Below are 24,283 nucleotides of genomic sequence, written 5' to 3' on the forward strand. Positions count from 1 at the left end.
TCCTGCAGAAATACTAAGCCATGCTGCCTCTATAGCTATCAACAATTACAAAAGTGTTGCAGGTACAGGACTTTGTGCACAAACTGAGCTTTTGATTATGTCCGATAAATGTTCGATTGGATTCATGTTGGGAAATCTGGATGGCTGAATCCTGTTCTTCAAACCAATCATGAACAGGTGTGGCCTGATGACATGGCGCATTGTCATACGTAAAAATTCCATCATTGTTTGGGAACATGAATGGCTGCAAATGGTCTCCAACTAGCCGAACATAACCATTTCTGGTCAATGATCAGTTCAGTTGGACACCAGGACCCAGTCCATTTCATGTAAACATAGCCCACACCATTTACAGAGCCACCATCAGCTTGCGCTGTACCTTGTTGACACCTTGGTTCCATCACTCCGTAGGCTCTGCACCACACTTTAACCCTACCAGCTGCTCTTATGAACTGAAATCAGGACTTGTCTGATCAGACCACTGTTTTCCAGTTGTCTTGGGTCTAACCGATATGGTCATGAGTCCAGGATGGGTGCAATGTTGTGCTGTTAGCAAAGGCACCCGCAACGGTCATCTGCTGCCCTAGCCCATTAATGCCAAATTTTTCTGCACTCTCCTAACAGATATGTTCACCCCACATGATGTCTGCTGCTATTACATGCGGTGTTGCTTGTCTGTTAGGCCTGCATATGCCACTGCTCCCGGTTGTTAAGTGAAGGCCATCGGCCAGTGCATTGTCCATGGGGAGAGATAATGCCTGCAATTTGGTGTTCATGGTACACTCTGGAAACTGTGGTTCTTGAAATACTGAATGCCTTAACAATTTCTGAAATGGAAGTCCTGTGTGTCTAGCTCCACCTACCATTCTGCATTCAGAGTTGTTAATTCCCATCATACAGCCATAATCTAGTCGGAAACATTTTCAAGTGAATTACCTTCATACAAATGACAGTCCCACCAATGCACTGCCTTTTTATGTCTAGTGTAGGTGATATTTCTGCCATCAGTATATGTGCATATCACTATCCTAAGACTTTTGACACCTCAGTGTAATATCCTATGAACATATATCAATCATTCACAGTTGAGATTCATAAACTCGTACAAATGTCTGGGTGTAGCACTTAGTAGCGATATCAAATGAAATGATCACTTAGACTCAGTCACGGGTAAAGCAGGTAGCAGACTTCAGTTTATTAGTAGAATACTAGGGACAGGCAGTCAGTTTACAAAACACAATGTGCAACCCATCCTAGAAGATTGCACAAGAGTGTGGGACTAACAGAGGACATTGAAAAGGTACCAAGGAGGGCAACATGGATGGTCACAGTTTTGTTCAATCTATGGGAGAGTGAAACAAAGGTGCTGAAAGAACTGATATGACATAAACTTGAAGATAGATGCAAACTAATCCATGAAAACCTACTTAGAAGGTCCCTAAAACTGACATTAAGGGATGACTCTAAGATTGTATTACAAACCTCTTTACATCGCTCCTATAGAGATCATAAAGACAATATTAGACTAATTACAGCACAAACAGAGGCGGCATTTAAGCCGTCATTCTTCTCGCACGTGAATGGAATGGGTAAGATGCCCTAATAAGTAGTACCGTAAGACGTACCCTTTGCCAAACAGTTCACTGCTGTTTGCAGACTATGGATATAGATGAAGAGGAGAAAAATGTAAACTGTTAACTTGTTATTTGAGATGGATTTTCCTCTGCCACAGTATTACATGTTTCTCTCTTCTGTGCTGATGTATAATAATTATCCAGGCATGCTGTCTCTTTTCTTCTTTTGTGATCCCCAAATGCTACAAGTGGTGGTAGGCTTAGCGTATGAGAATTTCCCTCTGATTTTCTTTATGTCCTTCTCCCAAAAATCCTCCTTCCATTTGTGTTATTGTGCTGATTAGCTGTAGCCTACTGCCATTTAGTTGGGAAGGACTTGATATTATTTAGCTTTTGAATAAACTTAAACACTGTTCAACATTAAGATTGACAGTGGTGTAATGTTTATTTTACAATTGTGTATTTGTTTTCAGACCAAACAACATGAAGGAAGGCAACCAAAAGAATGTGGATAATCTTCTATTAAATGACGACTCAATGGATACAATGGATCTGTACAAGTTGTTTGAACGTAGGGAAAGTGTTGAAGGCTCCTGTGATGACAGAAACAATTCACAGGTGTGTGTAATTTGCAATAAAACTATTTCATTCAGAAATTTTAGAGATTATTACAAATTAAAGATAGTTATATTTACAGGGAAAATTTTACTCAAAGGGAAGAGAAGGATTATTAAAGATAGTGGAGGAGGAAGGATATTTTGGTACGGATCAAGAAGAAAATGATGTCAAAAATCTTGTGGAGTCATGTGGGTCTTCTGATGTGATTGACCTCCTTTTGAAATTTGTCACAATACTCAGTACCAAGTGGCATATTACATGGCCACTTGAACTAATCTCTGTGTACTTGGAAATGTACAAGTGTTTGAGGTAAGCATTAAAGCTTAATTTGAGACTGAAAATATTGTCCAAGAATTGTGTTTAATTGTACATGTATAGCAAACAAGGAGCCCCAAGCCATTGCAGTACTTCTTCCTTTCCTGTGCTACAATCGTACTCTCTGCCTGCCTCTTTTCTCAGACCTTGTCTCTACCATAGATTCCCTCTGACAACGTAGCTTGCATGTAGGATGTCAATAATGGCTTTTCCCACTTTGTTTCAATATTTTCCACCACCAATTTCAGTTAACTGTTGTTCAATCCGTTCATCTGGTTTTGGCCTCCACCCTTTCAAAACTTTTTACAGAAGGGCTGGCTGTGCAGGATATGACCCAGAGCTCAACATGGTAGCCAGTTGGATACCTGTACAGTGATAGTTTCCTGGCCACGCAGGCAATGCATCATTGATGCCAGACTCTGACCTTCCCATACATGCCAAAGAGTAAATGCGTGACAGTTTGAGACATTGGGACTCTGGTAATGGCCATCAAACAAGGTGGCAATCTCAGTATAGTTCAATACTTCATGCATCAGACAGGTGAAGAATTATGCACACACTTTGAGAAGGATGCGATCCGTTTTGTATGTTGTGCACATCAACGTATGTCACACAACAAGGTTGACATTTGGGCATTCATCCTCATTTTTGAGCTGGATTTGCTTTCTGATAATGTAAAAAAATCATAGTTTACTGCTGTGAAGCCACATTTCTCACCTCCAGTTTGGTGCCTTAAATGCCAACACTTTGTGCATATCTCCCCGGTGTACATCCGAGCCAGTTAGTGGACACTATTGTCACCTGCTTCACAAAAACTCACCATGTGCACTGCCACATCTCGGTGTCAGTTGCAGAAATGATAGCAGTTCCTGATGTCTGAAGTGTGCTAACCTAATTAAGAAATACAAAATCCAGGGACTAGAGGTCACTGGTCACCTCTTATCTTTTGAAGCTCGGAAAAGAAGGATCATTTATATCCTGTTTTAATTATATCAGCCTTTGCTCCTACTGTGGCCAAGTTGTCAGCAGTACTTGTTTGCATTTACTCCCGCAATGTTAATGTCTGCTAGTCGTGCAAATACATTAGACCATGGGAGCATAGCTTCTACGTCACCAACACTCCACAGAGGATTCACACTTGAAAATTTGGTTATGTTGGAAACAGCAATATCATAAGCTTTTTCTACATTCCAACACCATGTTACAATGGAAAATCCGGGATCGACTGTAACAGTATAAAGAAAAGGAAAGTTGCTACCCACCACATAGCGGAGAAGCTGAGTTGCAGATAGGCACAACAAAAAGACTGTCACAAATAAAGCTGTCGACCAGTATCGCCTTCGTCAAAAATAGATGAGACACACACACACACACACACACACACACACACACACACACACACCAGCGCGCGCGCGCGCGCGCACGAGACTGCAGTCTCTGGCAACTGAAGCCAAACCGCGAACAGCGACACCAGTGCATGATGGTAGTAGCAACTGGGTGGGGGTAAGGAGACTGGGCAGGGAGGGGAAGGGTTAGTATGCTGGGATTGGGGGTGGGGGACAGTGAAGTGCTGCCGGGGAGTGCGCAGGGACGAGGTGGAGAGAGGGTAGGGAAGCTATGTGCAGTTGGGAGGATAGGTGCTGGGCCGGGGCGAGGTGGGGGAGAGGGGTTAGCAAAACAAGAAAGAAGTAAAATGTCTGGGTGTGATGGTGGAATGAGGGCTGTATAGTGCTGGAATGGGAACAGGGAAGGGGCTGGATGCATAAGGACAATGACTGAAGAAGGTTGAAGCCAAACTTTGTTACTCATTGTCCTCACCCATCCAGCCCTTTCCATGTTCCAGCACTACACAGTCCTCATTCCAGCATTGCACACAGTCTTTTTGCTTCTCTCCTTTTCCACTACCCCACCTGACCTCCACCCCCACTTGTCCCCCGCCCCCTGTCTAACCTCCCGACTGCACATAGGTGCCCTACCCTCTCTTCACCTTGTCCCTGCTCACTCCCCGGCAGCAATTAACTGTCGCCCTCCCCCCACCCTACTATCCCTTCCTGTCCCTGCCCCAGCCTCCTCCTTACCCGCAACCAGTCACCACTCCCATCATGCACTGGTGCTGCTGCTTGCAGTGTGGCTTCAGTTGCCAGAGACTGCAGCCTTTTTGTGTGTGTGTGTGTGTGTGTGTGTGTGTGTGTGTGTGTGTGGTCTATTTTTGACAAAGGCCATACTGACCGAAAGCTTTATTCATGGCAGTCTTTTTGTTGTGCCTATGCCTATGTGCAACTCAGCATCTTCGCTATATGGTGAGTAGCAACTTTGCTTTTCTTAACATCTTATTACCGTCTTTTTTTGACGTATGTAATGCTTATGACACCACTTGACGCCATCAAATTTTATGTACCCTCAATGATTTGGCCTTTTGAGACCCCCCCCCTACCAATTTTTATTCATCAGTTTTTATCCCACAATTTGTTTTGGGTTAGAGTTGATGTAACACTCAGCTCCCCATGGCTGCAAGAGAACAGTATCCCACAGGACTCTGTCCTGAGTGTGACACTCTTCCTCATTTACAAATGGCTCTGAGCACTATGGGACTTAACATCTGAGGTCATCAGTCCCCTAGAACTTAGAACTACTTAAACAGGACATCACGCACATCCATGCCCAAGGCAGGATTCGAACCTGCGACCGCAGTGGTTGCACGGTTCCAGACAGTAGTGCCTAGAACCGCTCGGCCACTCCGGCCGGCCCCTCATTTACATTAATGGGCTAGTGGCTTCTGTCAAACCAGTGGTCACTCCTACAGGATACCTGTATGTAGATGACTTCCACATTTAGTATGACTCTGAATCTGTAGCCTTGGTTCAAAGCTATCTCCAAGGTGCAATCCAAAGGGCTTTCACTTGGACCCTTTCACTTGGCGTCTATTTCTCTCATCTGTGAAGGTGCAGGTCACACATTCCTGACATCATACGTTGGTCCATCGTGATACAGAGCTCAACCTGGGCTACCAGTGCTTGGACTCTGCTGCACAGTCCAGATATTTGGGACTGCTCTCTGACAAAAATCTGTCTTGTCTGCCCCATATTCGTCAACTGAAGGCTAGCTGTATGTAAAAGTTTAATGCTGTCTGCTTCCATGCCCACACCTTTGGGAGTGTGGATCACACTACTCCACTCCATATTTACTGGACCCAGATCCTGTCCCAGTTGGACTACAATTGCCAGGTTGATAGTTCAGTAGTATCTGTGGCTTTGAAGTTATTTGACATAATCTATCATTATAGACTAAGACTGGCCACTGGTGCCTTCCAGACTAGCTCCATAGATAGTCTATTTTGCTGAAGCGGGGCTCTTATCTGTTCAGTTCCTGTAGTACTGGCTCTTGCTCAAATATGTGATCACCACATGACAATTTCCTAACCACCCAACTTGTGGAGGTGTTTTTTGCATACAAGAGGTATCAACCCCTCAGGTAGGATCACTTCAGCCTCCTAATCTCATTGTTTCTCTCACCATATTTTATTATTCTCAATCTAACTGATGCCTATTACATTTTAACCTTCTTACTTTTACTGTTACAAATCTCCCAGCTAGAAGGCATTCTTTACTCTGCAGTTGTTTCAGCCTTTATCAAGCTGGCAGTGGGTCAGGTGCGGGGGTTGGATTTCTCTCTTTTTAGGCATGAGTTGTGGGAAAGCCCTTGTCTACTCTCTGACCCCTCTTCAAATTATTTTTCAGTTCTGGCATCAATATTATTCTCAGTTCCTCTGTTTTATTACTTTTGCGTACTCTCATAATTTGATCAAATTTCTGGCTGACATCACTAACTCTAGGTGAAATCCCTCTTGACAGAGGGACATTGTTGTTTAGTCCCTTAAGTGACCGACCAACCAACCAACCAACCAATCTGTTAACATGTTTCACATCTATTGGATTTATCAATACTGTAGCATCATTATATTATTGTTGTTTCCTTGTGAATGAGTTTATTGATATTGTAATATGTACAACTACACATTGTAGAGCAGTTTGCCTATTAGGATGTGTTCTAGATTTCATATAAATGTACATTAGTTGCACTGGACCATGTACACAAAATTGTTGTATCCTATATGCATTAAAAATATGCCGATGCGGAAAAATGATATCTATACGACTAATGATAGTCACAGGCAACCACTCAGCTTTAGTGGACTGATGTCATGCATAGAAACATACAACCGAAAATTTTGTGTTTGTTACATTTTTCTGTGTTACACACCACTCCACAATGTGGTTGTCTTTCCACTATTTTATGTATTTTTCCATACAGGACTTCTCATTTTTGTAGTAATAGTAATTATAACAATAAATTGTCTACTAAAACTGACTCTTAATGCCATTTCATGCAAGCAAAAATACATGGACTATCTCTTCTGTCATAAAGCTTAAAGGTCAGCTGCTCAAACATAAAATAAGGAAATAAAAATTCTCATTGTGTTTAGAGATCTTTCAGAACAGCTGAGGAATCACTGCATACAGTGCCCAGAAGTCACAGGAAAAATCAGGCAGCAAAATCATGCACTCGAGATATTTAAAATCACTAAAGTTGCACTTTTCAAGAAATGGAGAACGCAAGGTATGAAGAAAAGGAAGGACTATGTGGAGATACTTAAGACATTGTCAACCAATACTCAACAGAATCCTTTTCCCTCCAGAAGGAAGGCAGAGCTTGGACAATGCAGCATCAAAACTAGAGTGCAGGGTGGTCTTTGGATCAGTTCTTGATAGTTTTGCCCTGAATTCAATGAGTCTGAGGCTGTTCTAACCACAATGTCTCCCAGGGACTTAATCATTCCAGCTGCCATTTCTCTTGGGTATATAGACTTAGTTTACTCGTAGTGGACAACAGCTGTGGATTAAAACTGTATGTGGGACTAGGACTCGAACCCGAGACCTTTGTATTTTGTGGACAAGTACTCTGCTGACTGAGCTATCCGAGCACGACTCGTGACCCTCCGTCACAGCTTTACTTCAACCAGTACCTGTTTACTACCTTTCAAACTTCACAGACATTCTCCTGCATACTTTTTTGAGACAAGCTGTCCTGGAAGAAAGGAAACAGCAGAGAAATGGCTTAGCTACAGTCTAAGCTGTCGTAACCTAGCCTTCCATTTTTATCATTTTTTCTTGGTTGTAGTACTTGTTATATATTACCATTTCTCTCTGCGACATATACTTATTTTTGTGAGGGTTTCAGACCTCATGCATCACTTTACATTGCCAAATATTTTTTTTTCCAGATTGGCGTATGCTATGCAATTGTCCTGACTTCTTAAGTCTTGATTCCATTATTAAATGTTCTGTCAGAATGCCTCTCTAGTGCATTTACCTTATCCAAAACCAAATTGATCATTATGAAACTACAGTGGAATGCCTATTTTACATTTTCATGCAGTCCGGAATTAAAAATGCAAAATTGAGGAAAATGCAGAATTGAGGAAAACGTTAAAACCCCCCAAAATATGAGCAAAAACACATGAACATGGCATATATGATTAAAAATTGCAATCCTCTCCAATACTTTGTATAAAATCTGTCTATAAGTGAAGGAAATTAAATTTACAATACAATGTTTATACAATAATTTGTGGTAATGTATTTCATCAGTTCTTAAAAATCACAGATGTGTAACAGCAAGTAAAAACTCATCAAAAAATTGAAACTGATGTCTTGGTTCAAGGTAATCAAGCTCTTTTCTGACATGCTGCATCCGCAAATTATGCATTCAAAACATGCACTTTTGAGAGATCATCCTCTGTGCTCACCCAAAGAAAAGCAAAAGTTGTTGAACATGTTGAATTAAACCATAAAAAGATCACAGCAGCTAAGTGGTTAAACCATAAGCATAAATGCAGACATCTGCATAATTACATACTTTTCCACCATTGCTGTTATTGTTTAATGCTTTTCTTACAAGCCGCACTTCATATGCTCGCCACTGTTAAAATGTTATTTTAAGCTTGATGAGAGAGATAGAGACGTGAAAAAATGAGTTTACTTCCCTAATTGACACTACGAGCTTATTAGAAGTTGGCTCAGTGAATTTCTGTACACTGCGTAAAATGTAAATTTGAAAGAAAACTCGGGTGCTACAGTTTTGCTTCATGTCCTCTATCACTGTCAATCTTTATGATCTAAAGTGTGTGGTGTATGTGGTGCAAAGTGTATATGTAAGTAGTTGTTGCAACTGTATCTTGTCATATTTGAACACAAAAGTCTTTAAAATGTGCTATCACAAAACCTTTGTTCTGTTTCCTTGTGACATCTGTCATAGCACATCATCTGCATGAAAAGTATATTTTCAGCACTTCACAAAATGCTTTCACCCTTACCTGCACTCCGGTCGTTGGAGGGCCACTCCCCCTCTCCACGCATCCAATGGTTGAGCTCATTTTGTGGGTGGTAGTGTGGTGAAGTGACTGCGCTGGCTATTGTGTAACTTAAGAAGTCATCAGCCAATAAGAGTTCACTAGCCAGAAATGGGCGACATTTCCTCGATTATGACTGAGCATATTCTTTGAGACTCAGTGTTTGAATTTAAAAGAGTTACGATTGTTGCTGAATACAGTATATCGGAAATACATGCAAAAAGATGAGACTGAGTATAAGTAGCACAAGGAAAGGTGATGGCTGGGTCCCTTCATCAGGTATCGGTTCAGTCTGAAACACTTCGTGTCAACTGTCTTGTTTTTCCATTACCGCTGCAATGTAGCAGTAGTAGTATCATAATAGCCCAGTGAAGCTAAATGTTACAAGTTGTGTTGGCAACACTGATTGTGGATGTTGCGAACCATTAATCTTTTGTGCTACTTATAACTCTTTCAGTCCCATCAAATTCCTCAAATGTCAATAGAAGAAAATGGGACGAAGTAAAGCGAGATGTCGAGTAAGAACTTAGAATCGATGTAAACCTTAATAGGAAGAAATATAAAATCAGGGGATTTTTAGCATTGATGTTATGGGTTTTTCACAGGTGCTATGAATTTGCGGTGTAGAATTGCAAAAAATGTAAGATAGGAGGATGTAAAATTGAAGTTCCACTATAATCCTCAATTTTCTTTTACATTTTTTTGTATATAACTCTTAACAGAATTTTAAATGCACAAACTATCAATCTGATTTTAAAATAGTTGTCACACTTACCTACTCTTGCTTTCTTTAGGATTGTGTGGATGATATTGTTCCAAAAGTTCAATAGTATTTCTTCAGTCTCATTAATTATGCTTATGAATAATTGCTGTATTGCCATTTGCCCCAATGATTTTATAAATTATGAAGGAATATTGTCTATTCTTTCTGCATTGTCTAATCATAAATCTTCCAAAGCTCTATCAAATTCTTAGACTGCATCTGCTATGTCCTCCAAATCAGCACCTGTTTCATCTTCTGTCACATTATCAGAGAGTTCCTCTACTTCTCAGAGTCCTTTTAATGTACTCTTTCCATCTGTCTCATCTTTCCTTTCTGTTTAACAGTGCAATTCATTTTGCCTTCTTAATGTTATTTCGGCTTCCAAATTCTCAAACTTTGTTTTGACTTTTTCGTGCGCAGAATATGTCCTGATGACTTTCTTTTTCGAACTGTCCACAATTTTTCCTGTAACAGTTTTGCCTTAGCTTTCTTGCCCTTTTTGGACTCTCATTCATAGATGATTTAGATTGTTGCATTTGTCTGTTTTTCTGAATATTTCTGTGTTTACTTCTTTCATCAGTCAGATGAAGTATTTCTTTGGTTAAGCACAATTTATTTGGAGTTACCTATCCTCTATCTGTATTTGCCTGTACAACTTCTGTGGTCTCCCTTTTTAGAAATGTCTATTCCTGTTCAAATGAACTACATTCTGTAGTATTCATCTACATCTGCATCTACATGGATACTCTGCAAATCACACTTAAGTCTCTGGCAGAGGGTTCATCAAACTGCCTTCACAATAATTCTCTATTATTCCAATTTTGAACAGCATGCAGAAAAAACTAACACCCATATTTTTCTGTGTGAGATTTGATTTCCCATATTTTATTATGATGGTGGTTTCTTCCTATGTTGGTCAGTGCCAACAAATTATTTTCCCTCTCTGAGGAGAAAATTGGTAATTGAAATTTCGTGAGAAGATTCTGGTGCAACAAAAAATGCCTTTGTTTTAATTATATCATCCCAAATTCAGTATCATGTCAGTGACATTCTCTCCCCTATTTCGCAATACTACAAAATGTGCTGCTCTTCTTTGAACTTTCTTGATGCACTCCATTACTCCTATTTGTTAAGGATCCCATGCCATGCAGCAGTACTTGAGAGGATGGACAAGCATAATGTAGGCACTCTCTTTAGCAGATCTGTTACATCTTCCAAGTATCCCGCCAATAAATCAGTCTTTGGTTCCCCTTCCCCACAACATTTCTGTGTGTTCTTTCCAATTTATGTTGTTTGTAATTGTAATTCCTTGGTATTTAGTTGAATTTATGGCCTTCAAATTTGACTGATTTATCGTGTAACCGAAGTTTAACAGATTCCTGTTAGCGCTCATGTGGATGACCTCACACTTTTCATTGTTTAGGGTCAACTGCCAAGTTTCGCATCATGCAGACATCTTTTCTAAATGGTTTCGCCAATTGTATTGATCTTCTGATGACTTTACTGGCCGATAAATGACAGCATTATCTGCTAACAACCTAAGACAGCTGCTCAGATTGTCTTCTAAATCATTTCTGTAGATAAGGAACACCAGAGGGTCTAAAACGCTACCTTGGAGAATGCCAGAAATCACATCTATTTTACACAATGACTTTCCAACAATTACTGTGGACTGTGGCTTCATGATTTCCTGTCACAGAGGTCACTCACATAACTGAGATGATATTCTGTAAGCACACAATTTGATTTCAAGTTTCTTATGGGGTACAGTGTCAAAAGCATTCTGGAAATCTAGAAATATGAAATCAATTTGAAATCCCTTGTCAACAGCTCTCAGCACTTTGTGTGAGTAAAGAGCTAGTTGTGTTTCACAAGAACAATATTTTCTAAATCCCTGTTGACTGTGTGTCAATAGACCATTGTCTTTGAGATAGTGGGTAATGTTAGAACGCAATATATGTTCCAAAGTCGTGCTGCATTATCACAGTATTTGCAGTGCCAGAACTGCAAATATGTTTCATCATTCGTGAGTATTCCATTATTGCATACCTTGTATGTTGATTATTTCTGACAATTCTCTAAAACTTCAGTTTAATCTTCATAATTACTAAGTTGTGATTTGTCTATATCTGCACCTGGTTTACCTTACAATCCAGTATCTGATTTTAGAATCTTTGCCACACCATTACATAATCTAGCTGGCATCTTCCTATCTTTTCTGGGTTTTTCAAAGTACACCACCTCCACTTGTAATGTTTGCACACTGTATCACTGTATTTGCTGTTAGTATCTAACATGTATAGCAAAACTCAAGGCCCCTTTTCCCCCTTATTTCTATTGGTGACCCATATTCTTCCCGTATTATGTAATTTTTTCTTCTAGCTTTTACAAAATAGTTGTTCAGTTCCCTAATGTTCTCTCTCTCTCTCTCTCTCTCTCTCTCTCTCTCTCTCTCTCTCTCTCTCTCTCTCTCCCCCCCCCCCCTCCCCCCTTCTTCTGCTTTGATGTTGGCAGATTTACCTAAACTACAAAGAGAACCCAAATTCCACCAACAAAAATTTTTTGTGTTATTCAGGAATAGTTTTTAAACATCTGTAAGGAACACATGGTCTTCAGGGGCTTATTACAGTGAAATAATGTAATTTTGATTTATTTTATTTGTTATCCAAATTACCTTCGTTTCTGTGAAAATAACTTCATCGTAGTGTAAAAACTTGTAATATGCAACTGCTAAAATGTAAAAATGTACCAAAACAACAGATGTAAAAGTACTGTGATGTGGTTGCCATTGCTGGAAGAACAACTGAGCACAGTATTTGTATTTTGCTAATCTTCCATTTCATTTAGTGAAGTCGCACATGAAGTGCACATCTGCCAACTCTGAAGCAATAAACCCATAAGTACTGTATTGCACCACTGTTAACATACAGCCTACACTATAAGGAAAACAAACCTGAAACAAACACAGCAATACTGAATGCAAGCTCAAACCATTATTATTGCCAACAGCAAGTATCGTAAGTATATGGAACAAGTTTGTTTCCAAACAAGACACACAGGGTGTACCGTTGACATTTGCACGGTGTATGTAGAAGATTCACCACTGTTGGTGCAGTTACTCCTCATTCTCCTCCTCTCTTTAATTTCTATTTTTATGGCAGAAAGTGTAATTGAGAATTATGGAGAAATGATACTAGAGTTTTGCATAGCAGGTTGGTAAATGTTTCTCGAGATTCAGTGTGTCACATGTTTCCTTCGTAGGATGTAAAGTATGGAGAAATAAAGTACTTGATTATTAGATGTGTCTAAATAATATTCTTACATAACACTAATTGTTTTTCAGAGAACACGTTAACCACCCTTCAGTTTTTGCACAAGAAGAAAGCACTCATATAAAGGCAGATACATCAGCTACTATACTATATTTAGAAATCTGTCTCGACAAATCGCTGAATGATAAAACATCAAGAGATTATGAGCTACTGTAAGTGTTTTATTTTTGAATACAAACAACCATTATTTATATGTTGTAATGTTTGTTGTTACTGTTGTGTTTTAAGACCTAGTACTAGATGTTAACAGAAAAAGCTGATGCCTTGCACAGGACAGTGAAAATTATTATAATTCAGTATTTTTATAAGACAAAATATATTTCTTAAATGTGGAACTTTTGAAATGGAAAATGATTTTTAACAAATTATCTATGTTCATGTGGCTACTATTGCTAGCACAATAAGCCATTTTCAGACTCGGCAGACATTTAGTCACATCCTAACTTGATGTAACATGTGGCTAGCCATTTTTCTAAAAGTCATAAGAGCATTATCTTTATAGATCCTTCACCAATCTATGCTGCAGTCAGAAATATATCCTTACCATAAAAGACCTGCTACATTGCTAAGCATGTCACACATACAGTATTATAAGATGCCTCTGGTGAGAATTAAAGGATATAGCTTCTAAATTGTCTTCATAAATTACATCTAAATTGCCTTAACAATTGAGTAAAGTCGAAGGGAGTTTTGATTTCTGCAAGTATTGTGATTGATACTTCTCAAAGCATAATATTTGTAGTGGAACAAGAGAGATTATTGATAAGTACTACAAAAGGTATTCTAAGTAAGAAGTAGAAAGCTTCCCACCTGAAAAATCCATTGCCCATAGAGTAACATCAGCTCATTTGTACATGGATATGGAAATGAAATTGCTTTACTATTTGTGCTTGAAATTACTTAAGTAGATCTTCTGTATCCTACTGATGTTTGAGTTCATCTCCTTTGAAATAAAATTTTGTTGCATTACCACTGCCCACATTCCTCTAGTAAGGCAGAAATATTTGATCACAAAAAACTGAAGATTTGAGATAAAAGGTGTAAGCCCATGTGGTAATAACTCCTCCCTAATGGAGAAATATGCTATCTATTTGAGAACAAAAGATGGAGTAGTAAGCAATCTCAGTTTAAATTTATCTACAATACTGTCAGCAATATATCTGAAAATGATAATACACTATTTTTACTGTACAGAAGGATAGTCACTGCAAACCATATAGTGGAGATGCTGAGTTGCTGGTATGCACAATGAAAAGACTGTTGGAAAGTGAGCTTTCGGCCAACAAGGCTTTCTTCAAAATTAGACAAAACACCCCTCCCCCACAAACACACACACACACACACACACACACACACACACACACACACACAGCGTCTCTGGCAGCTGAAGCCGGACAGCCAGAGACTGTGTATGTGTGGTGTTGTGTTTTGTTGTCTAATTTCAAAGAGGCCTTGTGTTGAGCTCACTTCCCAGCAGTCTTTTTGTCGTGGCTATCTGTGACTCGGCATCATGGATTTTCCATTGTTTGATTATAATGCCAGTTAGATGAACAAAATAGATTAAGTTACCAAATTACTGCAGCAGCAGTAGTGCAGTTTCAGTTAACTAAATTAGATTTGGAATGCCATCCACTGTAGTGTAGGACTTTGTCTTGTGTTCTCTTAGAATACCTAATAAAGGAAAGAATCTCCACATAAATAAGAACTGAAGCTGTTGTTTAATAGATGCTGCGGCAATTTTTGTCACAAGCAACAATAGCCAGTCAAGTCAAGCATATTTATTTAATTTCTTTTTCTTTCTTCAGAATAAATATTTGCAGAATCATCTAGTACATTGTTAAAATTATTTGTTAAATACTGTGTCTTTTGCTTCAGTTTTTAATAAAAGAATGAATCTGATCCATCTTTTCATTTTTAAAATCTGCATCTGTTGTCTAGGGGTTACAAATACAAATCTCCAGTTAATTCTTTCCATTAGCTCTTTTTACGTACCTGACATTATGAACAATATGAGTGCTTGTCCTTGGAGTCTTTCATGGCGGCACATTTGAATAAAATCTTCTCAGTTTTCAAGCTGCGTCAATTCAAATAAAGATCTCAAGCTTTCAGTGGTTAGCTCTAGCATCGTCTTCAGGGGTAAAACTACTGACTGCCGAGCTTGCACTATTTCCTGCTTATATACCTACGTTTAACGCCTCTGGCACCAATCGGAGTGGGCCAAAATGAAACATGCACGGAAGGTGAGTCGGGCAGCTCATAGCAGCTCCGGCCTGCCGCGGGACAGAGTGACATGAGGTGGTACGAGGGTCCGAAGTCACATTTGAAACTGCCACTCCCTAGAAGTGTTGAGCATCAGTCATTGTATCCTTTTGACATCCAAAGCCCGCCTCCACATCATACTCAGTGTGTACCTCTAGTCTCTGTTGAAATTGTTGCTGTTCATTCTAATCTCAGATGCCTCTTTTATAACAGAGTCCTAGTATATTGACACATGAGCCAAGATTCTTGTGTTTCCAAACTGTATTTTGTGACCGAGCGAGGAGGCACAGTGGTTAGCACACTTGAATCGCATTCGGGAGGACGATGGTTCAATCCCGCGTCCGGCCATCCTCATTTAGGTTTTCCGTGATTTCCCTAGATCACTTCAGGCAAATGCCGGGATGGTTCCTTTGAAAGGGCACGGCCGATTTCCTTCCCCATCCTTCCCTAACCCTCCTCCTCCTCCTCCTCCTGTATTTTGTGACCGTTTTTGAGGCAATGCTCAGCTATGGCCAAATTGTCATTCACTTAATATGTTTCTTGTGCTTGGCACAATGTTCTGCAACTGTGCAAATTGTCTGGCCTGTATATAAGCCACCACACTCGCAAGGGACACCATACGCATTGGGCACATGAAGAGCTATGTCATCTTTAACAGGGTGCAACATATATCGTATCTCCACAGTACATGTCCTAACTTGCTGCTCATTGTCCCACAGTATGGCAGGAAAGACGCCAGCTTGGCTTATTTTTCCGATTCACAAGGTGTCCTCCTTTGGTGACACCTGCAAGCATTCTCAATGTCTCTTTTGTTGTAGCCGGTCTCTCTGAACACTTGGCCTCAAGTGCTGCAATTCAGACTACAGGTGGTCGTCATCAGAAAGAAATTCGGCTCTGTGTTTTAATGTGTTCACGACGGCTTTCTTGTATACAGGGTGGTGAAAACTACTGGCATTCAAATATTGATCAATGTGCATCGGATTCACGTACACTGAATGACGAAGCCAGATGGTAGCTTGCCGTTTCAATGGTAAATTTAATGTTGGGATGGACACCATTCATGTGATCCACTAACTGCTGCAGTGTATTTTCACGATGAGGCAATGTCAGGAAGGTGTCATTGAAGTACCTAAGGAAGCAAGATGGATGCTACACCAGAGTTCAGAGCCTGCTCCTCAAAGTGCTCCATGAAGAAATTCACAAGTGCAGGAGACAGTGGTGAGCCCACTGCTGTGCCACCCGTGATTTCATAAAATTCATTGCAGTACAAGAAGTACGTCGTCATTAGAACATGACGGAACAACTTGACTTTCCAGGTGGAAACTATTGGGCCAAAAGATCCAGCATCCTCGCAAAAAAGTGATACCACACCCACACTAACCATTACGTTGTTTCGACCTATTTTCATTTTTTTGAGCATTTCAACAAACGTCTGCGAGTTTACAACATGGTGTTCACAATGACCCAGTTTTGGCGCCAGTTATCCTGCAAGATATTTTGCTGTCCGTAGGTGGGTGAGCTGATTACATTAACAGCAGGCCTGAGAGGAACATGTTCCTTATGTATCTTTGGGAGTCCATAAAGCCTGGGAGGTCTGGCAGCGCAAGGCATTAATTTTTTCACCATTTCATCTGGTAAACCAGATTCCTTTAATAATTTCCCTGTCTTTCTGAGTACGGCCTGTGTTGGATCGCAACTAAGCTTCCAGTATGCGTCATCTTCTAACAAGTGAAGCACCTTCAATTGGCACTCTTCAGTGATCAGAACCATGGTGGAATTTCCTTTGTCGGCTGGCGAGACAACCAAGTCGTCATTCTCACGCAGTAAGAGTAAGCCACATCGTTCCTCCTGGCTAATATTTGATTTTGGTGGCTTAGCTTTTGACTGTATATGGCTGTTGGTTAGTCTGACGTCCTCAGCTGCATTGTGTGAGATATGCCGAATGCACTGCTCTACTCCACTAATAATCTCCAAAATTGGCAGACATCATGGGACTGGTGAAAAATTAAGGTCTTTACTCAGTGCTGCCACAGAACCGTCATCCAGTTCTTGTTTGGAGAGATTAACAACTGTTCTGTGGCACTTATCATTCCCCACGTCAGTTAATCAGTCAAACTTGCTACACTGCTTAGACATTGTCTTGTACAAACTACGAGGGTTGCCGAGAAAGTAACGCACCACTTTTTTTTTCTCAGCCAAAAACAATGCTATGAATGCGAAATGTTATGTATGTATCATTTGAAGTCTTCTGAGTGAGTGTGCCAAGTTTCTGTCACTTCCAACAGATAGCGTAGCTGCAGGACAGTTTCAAAATGGCATCTGTAGATGATGTACATTACAGACAATGTGCCGTCATTGAGTTTCTCACTGCAGAGAAAGAAACTGTGGGGAATATTCACAAACACTTGTGCAAACTCGATGGTGCATCTGCTGTCAACAGAAGTACAGCTAATCGCTGGGCACGGAGGGTGAGGTCATCAGAAGACGATTCGGCGGAGCTCCACGATTTGCAACAGACGGGGAGACCATCCACGGGTGTCATGCTTGACATGTTGCAGGGAGCTGATTTTCTCATTCGCAAGGACAGACGCATTATGACTCGGCAGTTGGCAGTGCATCTGTCAATCAGCAAGGAAGTGTTTGTCCACACTCTTGGATATTCAAGAATGTGTGGAAGATGGGTCCCACGGTGTCCAATGGTGGATCATGAATTGCACAGAAAAAACATTTGTCGTGATTTGTTGCAATGTTTTGAAGCTGAGAGTAAGGTCTTCTTGTCCCGGATTGTGACAGATGATGAAACCTGGATTCACTATTTGGAACCCGAAACAGAATGACAGTTGTTGTAATAGCACCATTCCCACTCCTCACAGAAGAAAAAAATTCAAAGCAACTGGGTCCACCAGTAAGAGCATGATCACCGTGTTTTGGGACTGTGAAAGTGTAATTCTCATTGATGTGATGCCAAGAGGTGCTAACATTAATGCAGAAGCATATGTCAACACATTAACAAAACTCAAGTGACTTTGGCACCAAAGCAACCCAGAAGATGTTTTGCTGCAACACAATAATGCTCGGCCCTGCACAAGTCTGAGGACTGCTGAACACATCCCGAAACAGGGTTGGACAGTGTTACCCCATCCACCCTACAATCCTGACCTAGCCCCCTCAGACTTCCACTTGTTTGTTCCATTAAAGGATGCCATTTGTGGAAGACATTTTGAGAATGGTGAGGGGATGATTCACACAGTGAAGCACTGGCTCTGCTGCCAGGACAAGGATTGGTACCTACAGGGCATACACGCCCTTGTTTCACACTGGAAGGAGGTCATAGAATGGGATGGAGATTATGTGGAAAAATAGGGTGTGTAGATAAAACACCATTCTTTCGTGTGTGTAATTTGCATTATGTTCAATAAAGAATTGTTGAAGAAGAAGAAAAGCATGGTGCATTACTTTCTGGGCAAGTTCGTAGCACTCAGTTGTGCTGTCATGGCTACATGTATCCACTCCCAATTGAATGGTACAAAGTTGATGACAAAAATTGGTGACTATCAAACAGATTTCTGGCATTAAGATCAAGCTCATATCTTGTCTGCTGTATCCACTGTCTTACTACGGCGTGACTTGTCCTCTTCAAAATACTGTCCAGTGCAGCAGTACCCATGTGAAGCTTAACTAAAGCAAAACAATGAATTACCTCCTTGTCCCAGTAGCATTGTAAAAATGCTAAAGAAGTCAACAGATGTGATTTCTTTGTGCACAATTTTTCCAGCAGTCCCACACTGCTCATCACGTCCTCACCATAGAGGAAAATTTTGTGCCTTTGAAGCCTTTCGTGGCGTCAGATTTTAATAAAATCTTCAGTTTTCAAGCTGTGTCAATTTAAATAAAATTCTCAAGCTTTCGATGGCTAGCTCCGCCATTGTTGTCAGTAGTAAAACTACTGGCTGCCAGGGCTGGAACTGTTTCCCACTTGTATACCTACAATTATGGCCGTCGGCACCAGTCAAAGAGGGGCAAAACAACACATGCACAGAAAGCAAGTTGGGCAGCTCATAGCAGCTCAAGCCTGTCAGTATTTTGTGACTGTTTTCGAGGCGATGCTCATATGGCCGATTTGTTGAGCTCCCTTCGCTTAATATGTATCTTGTGTTCGGTACAATGCTCTGCAACTGTGCAAATTGTCTGGCCCGTATAGATGCCACCACACTTGCAAGGGACCCCATACACACCTGGCACAGTGTGTAACATATATCGTGTCTTGGAAGAGGGCCGGAACACTGGTCTCAATCCATGTCTCTGCAGCACATGTCCTAACTTGTTGCTCGTTGCCCCACAGTATGGCAGGAAAGCCACTGGCTTGGCTTCCTCTGCCGATTCACGAGGCGTCCTTCTTCAGTGACAACTGAATTTAATTTCTCTTTTGCTTTAGGCGTTCTTCCTAAACATGTTCCTCAAGTGCTGCAATTCAGAATGTAGTCGGTCGTCGTCAGAAAGAAATTTGGCTCTGTGTATTAACATGTTCAGGACAGCTTTCTTGTGTACAGGGTGGTGAAAACTACCAGTGTTCACAAATATCAATCAGTGTGTATTGGTTTCTTGCACACTGAATGACCTAGCCAGGCTCCTACCTTCCACCCAACTAAAACATCTAAGAATGGTTACTTGCCATCTTGATGGTAAATTTAATGTTGGGATGGACACCATTCATTCCACAAACTGCTCTCAGTACTCTCTGATTGGTGCCAGCATCTGTAGACATAGGTTTATAAGTGAGAAATAGTGCCAGCTCTGGCAGTCAGTAGTTTTACTCCTGATGACGATTGCGGACCTAGCCATCAAAAGCTTAAGAATTTTATTAGAATTGATGCAGCTTGAAAACTGAGAAGATTTTATTCAGTAAGAGTGCTTAATGAATCATGACTTGAACACTTTGTGATGGCTTTGATTATGTAAATGATTATGTGATATGCAGCTGCATTTGGGAGTGTTTTTTTCTTTCTTTTTTTTCTGCTGACTTACATGGATACTGGTGATGTCACAGGTTGGAAGAACTGTCATTACTCATTACTAATTCCTTTGAGTGAATGTGGTAGAGTGCTTCAAGAGCAAATGTTTTAAAGATGGTCGTTAAAAGAAGCTGTTGTCAAATCTTCAGCCACCCATAAAAATTTAGATTTTTCCCGTTTCCTATATATAATGCTTATATAGTCAAAATTTTTCCCATTGTTTGCCAGTTAGATAAAAACATGCAATATGACAATAAGTCTTTGGTTTTATTGTAACTAAATTGGCGAAGAAGGATTATACGGGACAAATTTTATTTTTTATACGATGCTTTTGATTTTGTTTTATCTTAGAGTTGATCTGCCTCCATGTGCTGTGGTATGCTTGTTTTGCTATGCCTGTGTTGAGAAAACAAGTATCAGAAAATTTCAGATTTTGCATATCGTTGCTTTACCTTGTTTGAATGGAATGTTTATTATAGCATTTATGAACAAGAAAATTGTTGAACCGCAATGTATACAATAAAAATGGATAGCTTTCAAACTAATGTTTCAAAGTGTAGTTGGTTCGTAATCTGAATTTTCTGTAGCCTAGTCTTCTTTAGTAGCTACCCATATCTCCTTTCTTTGTTTCATTGTCCCTGGATACTGAATGAGAAAATAGTTTTCCCTCTGTTATTTTTGGAGCCACTACAATTTGTAAATAAATCACTGTTATGAAATCGAAGTAAATAGATTTTTCATGAACAAGTTAATCACATTTGTTGAAGATTGCCTCCAAGTTGCATATATTTGATTGACATGTTAATCCTGCATGGTTAGATATTAACTGTGTGCAAGACTATTCTAAAAGTATATAACACAATGAATAAAAACATAAAATAATATTTTTATTTATTTTCTTTGGTGGGTTTCCAAGGCCCCTTCTGCTATTACCACTGATATTTTCTTCACTGACCCACCCTTCATATATGTGATCCACTTTTAATATTAAGCTCTTTGAGAAATCACTATAAATATTTACTAACTAACTATGCTCGCTCTGCAGTGAGGGTATGCAGCAAAAGTAGAACTGGTTTTTAGAAACACATTTTTCTAGTAGCACAGGTTCAACTTTCTCCTTGCTCACTGCTACTTATCCCCATGTTGTTAATTTACTGTTTGTGTCAGCATTCAATGAAATGCCTTGAAGTTAATTCTGTATATCCTTTTTGCATTTTTTTATTTTTTATTTATTTATTTACTTTTTTTTCACTTTTGTATAGCGCTGAGAAGTCACTCACAGCAGAAGGGCTTGGACAACTGACATTCCTGTCAATTCATGAGGATTTGTTTGGTTCTGGATACATGACATATGTTATGCGTATACTATGGATGAAAGCTCATCTGTATCTACATCTGGGAAATGTTGATATGGCAATACAGTCGCTTGATACTGTAAGTATTACAGCCAGCAAATCGATTTTGTGAATCATCATGTAAATTCCAAAAGTTTTTGTTGGTAAAATCTGTATTTGTACTCATATCAGCATTTCTGAAAACTACAACACTAAAATATATTCATGTGACTGATATGAACTTTTTTCCATAGATTAGATACATTACTGTAAATAAATGATAGGAGTTATGAAAGAGAACATAATGTGACTTTGCAAATTCAGTATGGGCTGATGTTCCTACAAGATGCAGTTGCAACCTAAACGTGATTGTATAAAACAGCAATACAGTCCTCCTGTTGGAGAGACGGAAGTGAAACTCCTCCAAAAAACACTATATTTTGCTGCTCTGCACTTCAGTGATGGTATTCACCTGTTCATGAGTGTCTTTGATGTCAGTGGTTTCTGAGCAAAGGAAGGCAGTGCAATGGCCACCAGCCCAATGTGCAGTAGAGAACATGCCACCCTGTGAGATCCAGTACCTGCTCATCATTGGATACATCCCTCTTCTGTGTACTGGTTCCACATTCACAGCACTGTTGTAGCAAGGTGCAATGTACAAGTCAGAATGATCACTTATTCTGTGCCATTCAAACTTGCTTGTGTTTTGATACTGCCCTCTTCACTTTCATATTTTTACTTAGTTGGATGTTTCTTCACCAAGTGAACTTGTTGTAAAACTGATTTTCTGTTTATACAGTGTTAGACATATAAATAAATTATTTCTGATTTCAGTTGTTATGTCATGTGGAGGGACTATCAGAAGAAGAACAGAAACAAAAAGTTTTGTTGCCAAACTGTCAACATCACAATGTCATTGCAAAAGATGGAGTGAGCAAATTGCTCACAACTCTTATCAGGTACAGTCTATGAAGAGTAAAAGTGGTGTTCCGAATGTTTAGCAAATTACCGTCGTTAACATGGATTGTATTAAATTTGAAATTATCTCCACATATAACATTTAGTTGTTTAAAGTTGACATTCTCAAACTCATTTTTGAATTCAAAGCATTTTCTCAGGAATAATTCAAAATAACTTTGGTGTAAGATTTTGTACCAATAATGTTTTTCTGGTTGCGGAATTTTTAATAATTGAAATCTATTATTATTCATTACTTAACCACTGATTATCAAAAAAAGTATCTAGGATACATAGTGTATTGAATACATTGATTTTTGTAAATACAAATACCTTTTCCCTCATGTCGTAACTGTATGGAATGTGAAATGTTGAACCATACGAACTGGTTTATGAGGTGGATGTACTTATGGGTGTGTCTCCGTTAAGTGACAATTTGTCTTAGTAACAGTGTGTTTTGCAGGAGAAAATCATATTTACAATAATTCTGAGGGTCAAATATGAATGTTAATAATACTTGAAGTGGAAGAAGAGGCCAAAATGGAAACAACTGTAAGGCTGACACTGTCATATTAGAAAACACTTCAGTTTTCTAAATTTCATAATTTGTAAGTGCTATGCACTCTTCCTGTACTCTTTCTTTTGCCTTACCATTGGTAGTGTGCATAATGAAGAGAAGCATGTTGTTGTTGTTGTGGTCTTCAGTCCTGAGACTGGTTTGATGCAGCTCTCCATGCTACTCTATCCTGTGCAAGCTTCTTCATCTCCCAGTACCTACTGCAACCTACATCCTTCTGAATCTGCTTAGTGTATTGATCTCTTGGTCTCCCTCTACGATTTTTACCCTCCACGCTGCCCTCCAATGCTAAATTTGTGATCCCTTGATGCCTCAAAACATGTCCTACCAACCGATCCCTTCTTCTAGTCAAGTTGTGCCACAAACTTCTCTTCTCCCCAATCCTATTCAATACCTCCTCATTAGTTACGCGATCTACCCACCTTATCTTCAGCATTCTTCTGTAGCACCACATTTCGAAAGCTTCTATTCTCTTCTTGTCCAAACTGGTTATCGTCCATGTTTCACTTCCATACATGGCTACACTCCATACAAATACTTTCAAACCGACTTCCTGACACTTAAATCTATACTCGATGTTAACAAATTTCTCTTCTTCAGAAACGATTTCCTTGCCATTGCCAGTCTACATTTTATATCCTCTCTACTTCGACCATCATCAGTTATTTTACTCCCTAAATAGCAAAACTCCTTCACTACTTTAAGTGACTCATTTCCTAATCTAATCCCCTCAGCATCACCCGATTTAATTTGACTACATTCCATTATCCTCGTTTTGCTTTTGTTGATGTTCATCTTATATCCTTCTTTCAAGACACTGTCCATTCCGTTCAACTGCTCTTCCAAGTCCTTTGCTGTCTCTGACAGAATTACAATGTCATCGGCGAACCTCAAAGTTTTTATTTCTTCTCCATGGATTTTAATACCTACTCCGAATTTTTCTTTTGTTTCCTTTACTGCTTGCTCAATATACAGATTGAATAACATCGGGGAGAGGCTACAACCCTGTCTCACTCCTTTCCCAACCACTGCTTCCCTTTCATGCCCCTCGACTCTTATAACTGCCATCTGGTTTCTGTACAAATTGTAAATAGCCTTTTGCTCCCTGTATTTTACCCCTGCCACCTTTAGAA

The 24,283-nt window shown here is 39.8% G+C and overlaps 1 protein-coding gene across 1 annotated transcript in view; it reads left to right on the plus strand.

The window, feature by feature from the left end:
* LOC126468927 (calcineurin-binding protein cabin-1-like) overlaps nt 1–24,283 on the plus strand; it is a 260,620-nt gene that overhangs the window by 89,246 nt on the left and 147,091 nt on the right. The window contains exons 9-13 of the mRNA XM_050096590.1: nt 2,048–2,192; nt 2,272–2,501; nt 13,023–13,163; nt 21,545–21,716; nt 22,451–22,575. Coding sequence (XP_049952547.1) covers nt 2,048–2,192; nt 2,272–2,501; nt 13,023–13,163; nt 21,545–21,716; nt 22,451–22,575 — 813 coding nt within the window. The remainder of the gene's footprint in view (nt 1–2,047; nt 2,193–2,271; nt 2,502–13,022; nt 13,164–21,544; nt 21,717–22,450; nt 22,576–24,283) is intronic.

This window comes from Schistocerca serialis, chromosome 1 (assembly GCF_023864345.2).
Source record: "Schistocerca serialis cubense isolate TAMUIC-IGC-003099 chromosome 1, iqSchSeri2.2, whole genome shotgun sequence".
Taxonomy (NCBI): domain Eukaryota; kingdom Metazoa; phylum Arthropoda; class Insecta; order Orthoptera; family Acrididae; genus Schistocerca; species Schistocerca serialis.